The following is an 8,902-nucleotide window of genomic DNA, read 5'->3' as shown; positions in this document are numbered from 1 at the left end:
AACCAGCAGCTCCAGGATTTGCTCTTTTGAGTGTGTCTTAGGCCTCAGTCACTGACAGCAGAGTTCTCAAAGTTTGCTAAAACCTTTATGGGGACCACCTACCTTCTCATGGGGACCAGGTGCTCCTCACCTCCACTTCCTGGAAGCAGCACTGCCGAAAGTGCTGATGGGAAGCTTCATAGTCAGGGCTGTGGCCTGCCATGCAGGGCTGATTGCTGTCCTGTGTGGAGTCCTTGCTTGGGGACGGTTGTGTCTGGGAACTCTTTATTGCAGTCATGCTTTGCTTCAGCCTGCTGGCTCACTGGCTGTCACTGCATCCTGCAGTTCAGATTCCATCTCTTATCACTGGGAAGCAGGTCTCTTGGATACCAGTGAAATGTATCTTTCTGGAATCAGAGACCTGAGCCTGTCATAGATGGGCAGACCCAGACTCATAGTTGAAAAAGGCTCAACTTTGAAGCAAGACTGAGAAGAATGGAAAAAAAGACAACATAAAATCACCCTCTATTCCTTCACTCTAGTTCTTACTGTTTATTTCTGTCCTTTCCTTTACTCCTTCTCCAATCCAAGCCAAGGAGCCAAAGCACCAAAAATATAAAACAGCATCATTTTCTCGCTAGCCTGATTTCTGTGGATGAATTCCCCAAACGGTTCCTCACAGTGTCATCCATCTGTCCCTACTCATGCTCCCCATGTGCCTCTGCCACTTTCCTGCCTACCCTCAGAAGCTTGGATCCACCTTCCCAATTCCTCCTTTTCTTATGAGGGAAAAGTATTAACCTCTTCATTAATATCACACCCTCCTCCCACCACCACCATCATCACCACACACACAGTGTGGATAAGAAATGCATTTATTTTCCAGCATTCCTTCCCCACTTCTGACAGAAGCATCTTCTCCCTTTGTGAAAAAGACCCTCTCTATTCCACTGTCTCTGGTGGGGCTATTCATTACAGTACCCTTCCTCCAACCCCAGGAGTGGGCAACTCACATAGGCTGGGCCTGTCAGAATTCTCTGGGATTTTACATACAGGTGGGGTGAGAAAAGTTCCAAATTTCCTGGAAATTGCTAAATTGGGAGGATGTAAGACAGAAACTTTCTGCAATTAAGTGCCACTTTCCATTCTATTCCCTTTCCAAAGGCCTGAGTCTGTTTATAGGAGTAAAAAAAAGGATTAAAAAAAAAAAACCAAAAAAAACGGATTCAGGTTGTCTTTCTTCCAAAGCACTGTACTGTGCGAAGGAGCATCATAGAGCCTAGTTCCTGAGCAGCAAGGCCAGGACTAGAAACTACACTCCTTGCCTTACACCTTTCCATACACCCCACACTTTCTCTCGATGAAGAATTCAATGAATGCTACCCTAGTTCCTTGCAGAAGGCGGAGCCTGCACTCTAACTGATTCCTAATATCCCATTCATAGTTCATTTAAAAATACTCCTCTCTCAAAAATGTGTTTCTCTCTGGCGACAGCCAAAACGCTCAGCGGAAAGAATGAGGATGGGGAGTCGGGCCGATTAACTTTTCACTCGTCATCCAGGATGCCCCTCTGAGTACTCCTAGTGCACTCGGTGCTAGGGTTAGCTCCTGCGGCTGAAGACTAGGAATTAAGTCCGCAGACTGCCGCTGCCCTAGCGGGGGCGAGACGGGCAGGATCACTGGCCGGAGAGAGTCTGCGCTCGGGCACCGGGATCGTGACAGTCCTGGCCCAACCGCTTCTGCGACAACTGTCTGCGAAGAGCCCCTGACCGCCAGGAAGCTGAGAGCTCACGGGTAGGCATACCCGCGACTCCCCAGACTCGCTCAGCCTCGGGGCCGGAAGTCGGCGCCCACAGCGCGGGCTCGGATCGGTCCACTGCGCTTGCTCGCGAGTCGTGCAAAAGGACTGCAACTCCCGGCTTGCACTGCGACAGCGTCCAGCATCGGTAGACTCAGCAGCCAATAGGCGAGCTAGGACGCTTCCGAGGAGCCAATCCGTCTGCGGAGGAGGCGGGCCCTCCCGTGACAGAATTCCACGGCAGCTCGTGGGAGTGTCCGCGACGAGCGGCTTCTGCCCCGCCCCCAGCCGTGGCTCCCGGGTCCCCAGAGAGGTGAGTCGCGTGCAGGTGGGCGCGGGCTGCAGGGCTGTCGATCGCGCTGCCGTCGCAGGCGCCACCCCCACCTCGTACCGGCCACGTAATCGAGCCGCGCGCCAGAGTGCTGCAGCTTCGCCGAGTTCGGGCCAGCTGGGGCGCGAAGCCTGGGGTCCTCAGAAGCCGGAGCGGCTGGGCCTCGGTGCCTCGGGGGCGAGCAGCCGGCGCGCCTCCGTGTACCTTGCTCGCCGGCAGGCGGTTTCCGCTAACTCCCAACCCTCTGCGTGCGCCGGGGCTTGCCTGGGCTCGCCCTGTAGCGCCCGGTGAGATGCTGGAGGTCGGCCTGAGGAAGATACGAGAGAACTGGTGTAGGCTACCTGGATGACAATCTGAACTTTTCCCAGGAATTCCTGCCAACCCATTAGGTTCCGTTGCGCATTTCCCCCTGAGACCTGTTGTGCTCGTCGCTAAAATGAAAGCAATATTTTCCCTAGTTTCCTTTTAGGACATTATGACTTTTCGCCTTTGCAAGACAGTTCAAGACGCTGGCAGGAAAACAAAAACTTCCCACTCCCAGGGACTGTGTTGTCGTCAGGAATTTGGGGTCAAGCCCAGCGAACGAGGATCCTCTGTCTGCATCTTTTCCTTTGCAGCATCCTCAGAGGACCTTCTTTTCTAGCATCTTTCTAGTATTCAGGGCCATGGTCCCGAAGGCTTGACCTGTTTACAAGGAGAGAGAAGCTGGCTCCTGAGCCCAAAAATGGCGGCTAAGATGGAGATAACTTTGAGCTCGCAGTCCCATATTCAGGCTTCCTCCAAGCAGGAGAGACATATAATAGCAAAGCTAGAAGAAAAACGGGAGCCCGCTCTGCAAAAACCCTGGCCCGATCCTGAGCTCTCCCGCCAGAGTTTTAGACGGTTTTGTTATCAAGAGGCGTCTGGACCCCAGGAGGCACTCTCCCACCTCCGGCAGCTGTGCCGTCAGTGGCTGCAGCCCGAGGTGCACACCAAGGAGCAGATTTTGGAGCTGTTGGTGCTGGAGCAGTTCCTGAACATCCTGCCCGCGGAGATCCAGGCTCGGGCCAGGCATCGATGTCCAGTGAGCAGCAAGGAGATCGTGACCCTTGTGGAAGATTTTCATCGAGCAGCCAAGGGACCAAAGCAGTGGGTAAGGAGGGTACTTTCTTGTCGTCCCCAGGATTTCTTTTTCATCTGGTTCGTGTTTGGTCTCTGGACCCCTCCCTAGAGAGAGGAGTCCAGAATTTCAAACGGTGGCTGCTGGCCTCTGTTTGGAACCCTACTCCCCTCACCCCTGCTGGGAGGGGAGGTGTGACAAGTTTTCAGAAAACTCAGCCACAGGCACTCCAGTGAGAAAGTAGAGCTCTTGAATCTTTGCTGACAGATCTCCCCCCACTCATCCCTCTTGAAGCTTTCCTACAATCAAGATTCTTAGTAGACAAGAGTCATACTGTTGGTAGGAATTTGATTTGGGGGGCATTTTATTAGCTCTTGTCCCAGCATATTGTCTTTGACTCAGGGAACTCCAACTCAATGGGCCTGTATTCCTTCCAACCCCCACCCCCAAGTTAGACCCCAGTAGGGGCCTAGGGAGGAAGCAGTTAGGGAACAGGGTTAGGGCAGTTCTCTTAGAGCCCCTATCACTACTTAGATTTCCTTAATCAGGAGTGTCTTGGGCAGAATACTTTATAGATAAGGTGGTTTTTAATGCCTCTTCCCATACTGCTTCCTAATCCTACAGATCCTGTTTCCAGCAGAAGCAGGGCAGTATAGGGTAGGAACCTGCTGGATGGGTGTCGTGGTTGACCCTGATATTTGTGCCTGCTCTCTGATGATTTTGACCCAGACCTTGAGAAGGGGCCAAGCTGGGGGGAGATTTACTCAGAAAGTATTGGCTGATTTGGAGCAGGTTCCTTTTGGTCTTTCTACATATCCTTCCCTTTGCTTCCTTTTGAGAGTTTCAGCAGTCTCTATCAAGATTGACACCTACCCCCCAGACCCCGCCCCCCCGGACATTATCAGAAATTTCCAGGGAACAACAGTCATTACAGAGCAGTGAGAGGTCAAGCTGCCCTCAGTTAGTCCTCCAGTTGTGCTCTAATGTGAGGGACTTGTTCCTAGGTGGCTGTTTGTATGGAGGGCCAGAAGGTGCTTTTGGAGAAAACTGGATCCCAGCTGGGAGAACAGGAACTGCCAGACTTTCAACCACAAACTCCCAGGAGATATGCCAGGGAGGAGACGTCCCAGGCAGGATCTCAGGATCAGCCGAGCCCCCCTCATTGGGAAAAATCCCTGCTCCTCCAGGAACCAACCTCCAGATTGACTGAGACAGGTAAACACTCTGTGTGTCTTCTCTCCCTCTCATCACTGCTTCGTTCCCATCAAAGCATCTCAGGGTTCTGAAAAGCCACAGACTAGGTATTGAGCTTTTCTTCAATATTGTATGGAGCAATATGGAGCAAGCATCTGGAGAAAAGACACTTGCTCCATTGTATGTAATAGTAGATCTTGATTCCCTAACAAACTTCATTAATTAGAATGGTAGTAATACTATATGTAAGTGTGCTGTTACCATTTTCTTTTCATGACTCTTTGACAGTCCAGTACACAAGAGGATTGTTTTAGTGCCTGCTTTTCTGTCCCTTTCAGAGCTACTCATCAGTTCAGTTCAGTTGCTCAGTCATATCTGACTCTTTGCGACCCCATGGACTGCAGGACACCAGGCTTCCCTGTCTATCACCAACTCCCAACTCCTAGAGCTTACTCAAACTCATGTCCATTGAGTCAGTGATGCCATAGTGAAGACAAATTCACATATAACCACTGATGAACTTCCATTCAAGCTGTGGCTGAGTTTCATCACTTAAAACGGTCTCATGTTTAGAAAGGCCCTAGACAAGGTTCTGCTCATTAGAGAAAACAGACTCTCGGTTTTATTTTCTGCCCCTTGCTCCTCCTGTGACATTAATGAAACACTTTGATTTGATTATTCTCAAAACTCAGGGATGGAGACCTAGGGCATCCAGCAAGAAGGCACTGTGGTCCAGGCTGAGGTCCTGCCCCATAACCTGGCCTTCATGATCCTGAAGAAAGTGGACCACACGTACTCCCTTCTGCCTCAGCAGAGGCAGCTGGGTTACATGCTGTCTCCATCTCCTTTTATTTGATTCCACAGTGGATGGAGTCTCATGCTTAGGGTTCACCCATGTTATAGCAGTGTGCTTCCTTGGTGGTTCAGATGGTAAAGAATCTGCCTGGAATGCAGGAGATCTGGATTCGATCCCTGAGTTGGGAAGATCCCCTGGAGAAGGGGATAGCTCCCCACTCCAGTATTCTTACCTCGGGAATCCCATGGACAAAGGAGCCTGGTGGGCTACAGTCCCTGGGGTTGTAAATAGTTGGACACAACTGAGCGATTAACATATTCAGCATGTGTCAGTACTTCATTCATTTTTATGGCTGAATGATATTCCACTCTGCGGGCATTTTGTTTTCAGTTGATAGACACTTGTGTTGTTTCCACTTTTTAGCTGTTACGAATAATATTGCTGTGAACATTTGTGTACAAGTTTTTGTGTGGGTGTCTGTTTTCATTTCTCTTGGGTCTATACCAAGAGAAATTCCAGTACCAATTCCAGGAGTGGAATTGCTGGGTCCTATGGTGAAAGTGAAAGTGAAAGTCACTCAGTTGTGTCCGACTCTTTGTGACCCCATGAACTATACAGTCCATGGAATTCTCTAGGCCAGAATACTGGAGTGGGTAGCCTTTTCCTTCTCCAGGGGATCTTCCCAACCCAGGGATCGAACCCAGGTCTTCTGCATTGCAGGCAGATTCTTTACCAGCTGAACCACGAGGGAAGTCCAGGTCCTATGGTAACTCTCTGTTTAACTTTTTGATGTTGGACTTTTCCGAGGTGGCTGCACTATTTTATTTCCAGCAGTCTGTGAGGATTCCAGTTTCTCTACATCCTTGTTGACACTTGTTATTGTTGGTACTTTTGATGATATCTATTCTGTTAGGTGTGAAATGGAGTCTCTTGGAGATTTTGAATTATTTCCCTCATGACTACTGCTGTTGAGCATCTTTTTGTATGCCTATTGGCCAATTGTATTGATATATCTTCTTTGGAGAAATGTCTATTCAGATCCTTTGCTCGTTTTGAAACTAGGTTGGTCTTTTTATTGTCGTTATAAGAGTTCTTTACATAATCTGGACACTAGACTACATATATAATTTTCAAATGTTTTCTCCCATTCTGTGGATTATCTTTTCACTTTCTTGATAGTATCCTTTGAAACACAAATGTTTTGAATGTTGAGGAGGTCCAGTTTATCTTTTTGTTTGCTTGTACTTTTGGTGACGGATCTAAAATACTGTTGCCTAATCCAATGTCCCAAAGACTTACACCTTTGTTCTATTCAAAGAGAGATAGATTTAGCTGTTACATTTATGTCTTTGATCCATTTTGAGTTAATTTTTGTGTTGTGAGTCAGGGTCCAACTTCATTCTTTTGTATATAGAAATCCAGTTGTTCCAGCACCATTTGTTGAAAAGACATTTACCCTATTGAATTACCGTGACAACCTTGTTGAAAAGCAGTTGACCATAATTGTGTGGGCTGCTTTTTAAATCTGAATTTAAAGTTAAATAAAAATTCAGTCACACAAGCCATATTCCAACTACTCAGTAGCCATATGTGGTTAGTGGCTGCTATGTTGAATAGGTCTTCCACATGGCAGAAATCCTCCAACTTGCCCACAGGCCACTCGAACTCATTTCTCTCCTGATCCTTAATCCTGGTAGTCAGAAGTTACAGAGTTTCTGTAATTAGGGTACATGACTGGCCCATATCCCAGTTGACATGTGCTATCTGTCAACCTTGTAATGAGCAAAAACAGCACACTCACTAGATTTATCATTATTTGAAGAGAGAGTGGTGGTCAGTGTCCATATAAGTGAAGGGTGTATTTGTAGTGTTGAAGTTTCTGATGGGCTTGCTTCTCCCTATTTCTCCTTTCCTAAACCTTTTTCCAAAGGTAGGAAGGAGGCAGAGTTGGAGAACGTGGTCCCTAACTTTAGTATAAGTCAGAATACCCCTAGGCTCCCCCTGTTACCTGCAGACTTCCGGCCCCTACCTCCAGAGCTTCTGACTGGGCAGCCGTGGGGAAGCAGGGGCAGCCCGCTTGGTTGGCAGGTGCCCCAGATGCATCTAATGTGAGCAGCCCGGTGGAGAACCGCACTGCGAGAAACTTTATGTGTGTTCATAGCTCTTTTGCTGAGGTTCTTTCTTCGAAGCCCAGAAATGAAGCATATTCTTTCTAATTGTAGAGACCCCCAGGACGAAAAGTGACAACAAGGAGAATCCACAGCAGGAAGGGGCTAAAGGGGCAAAGCCATGTGTGTTGTCAGTGGGCAGACCGAAAGGGAGTGGCCTGCAGAGTCCCGAACCCAGAGGGGCGAGTCTGAGTGAGCCCCGGCTGTCCCAGAGACAGGTCAGCCCCCCCAGCACCCAGAAGCCCTTTACTCACTACCAGAGACATTGCAGGGAACTGGAGTACATCAGTGCCTCCCTGAAAAGCCACCCACTGAGAGAGCTGAAGAAGAGCAAGGGGAGCAGAAGGAGCCTGAGCAGCCGCCTGCAGCGTCTCAGTCACCAGCCGGCCCGCTCGGCAAAGAAACCTTACAAATGTGATGAATGTGGGAAAAGCTTCACGTGGAATTCAGAGCTGAAAAGGCACCAGCGAGTCCACACGGGGGAGAGGCCCTACACATGTGGAGAGTGTGGGAACTGCTTTGGCCGGCAATCCACCCTGAAGCTGCACCAGCGGATCCACACTGGGGAGAAGCCTTACCAGTGTGGTCAGTGTGGGAAAAGCTTTCGCCAGAGCTCCAACCTTCACCAGCACCACAGGCTCCACCATGGGGACTGAGGGCAGGCAGGCCTGGGTCCTCACTGTTCACAAGGAAGGTCCTTGCATTCCTCCTTCCCCTCGCTCGCATGTAAATCACAAAGACTGTCTGCGTGACTTACAAGGAAGAAACCAAGAGGTGCTTGTCCAGGAGGAGGCTGAAGGGGACCTGACATGTCTGGTGATGGGGAAGAAGTGGTAGGTCTGGGCCTTGGGTCAGAGAGCACTGGGGTGTCTGGTGAAGAGCGAGGAGTCCCACTGAGGGAAAATCAGGACGATCCTGCAGGTGTGCCCCAACCTTGATGTTAACTCTCACCTTGCTGCTTTATTTATCCTCTAACTATGTTCAAGGATAAATCTTACATATAGTTATGCGTTTGTTTCCATATCCGACAATCTTTATCATGCGCGCACTCTTTTAATAAAGATGAGTGATCCGCAAGAATTTCAAGGCAGAAGTTCATTGGAATGTAAATCCCCTAATATTCTTTGTATCATTCCTGGCTGTTCATAACAAAGACGCATGAAATGGAAGTGTGGATCTGCTTGTGTGAGGAGGGGTTTTTTTATACCAAAGCACTTTTGATTTGGTGAAATAAAATCATGGCTGCCATAGCCCCCACCTGTAGCAAAAGGGAGAAGCTACCAGAAGTGAGACTGCTAAGGAGATGCAAAGGGAGTCCTTCCTAGTGTCCTTTCTCACTCAGGCCAGTAGCTTTAAGCACAACAAAATGATTGGAGTGATGAAAATATTCTAAAACCAAATTATTTCAGAACATGTACTAAAAATCACTGACACGTTCGTTAATTTTATGACATGTAAATTGTGTCTCAGTCAAATTTCCAAGAATGACAAAAGGTGGCAGTATGTTGAATGCAAGAGGACAAAACATTTTGTCTGT

General features: G+C 48.7%; 1 protein-coding gene across 1 annotated transcript; it reads left to right on the top strand.

Moving 5' to 3' along the window:
* Nucleotides 1-2,067: 2,067 nt before the first annotated feature.
* On the top strand, nt 2,068-8,445 carry ZNF174 (zinc finger protein 174). The gene is made up of 3 exons (XM_081555079.1): nt 2,068-3,240; nt 4,212-4,422; nt 7,420-8,445. The coding sequence occupies exons 1-3, from the start codon at nt 2,833-2,835 to the stop codon at nt 8,019-8,021; spliced, it is 1,221 nt and encodes a 406-aa protein (XP_081411205.1). The 5' UTR covers nt 2,068-2,832; the 3' UTR covers nt 8,022-8,445.
* The last annotated feature ends 457 nt before the right edge of the window (nt 8,446-8,902 follow it).

This window comes from Giraffa tippelskirchi, chromosome 13 (genome assembly GCF_054371585.1).
Source record: "Giraffa tippelskirchi isolate mGirTip1 chromosome 13, T2T-mGirTip1v1.2.pri, whole genome shotgun sequence".
In the NCBI taxonomy this organism is placed as follows: Eukaryota; Metazoa; Chordata; class Mammalia; order Artiodactyla; family Giraffidae; genus Giraffa; species Giraffa tippelskirchi.
This window is presented reverse-complemented; position numbering and strand designations above follow the sequence as displayed.

Excerpts from the sequence above, each read along its gene's own strand:
- ZNF174 (XM_081555079.1), top strand. The coding sequence starts at position 2,833 with ATGGCGGCTAAGATGGAGATAACTTTGAGCTCGCAGTCCCATATTCAG. Across the intron at positions 3,241-4,211 it reads CCAAGGGACCAAAGCAGTGG|GTGGCTGTTTGTATGGAGGG; the intron begins GTAAGGAGGGTA and ends ACTTGTTCCTAG. Across the intron at positions 4,423-7,419 it reads CTCCAGATTGACTGAGACAG|AGACCCCCAGGACGAAAAGT; the intron begins GTAAACACTCTG and ends TTCTAATTGTAG.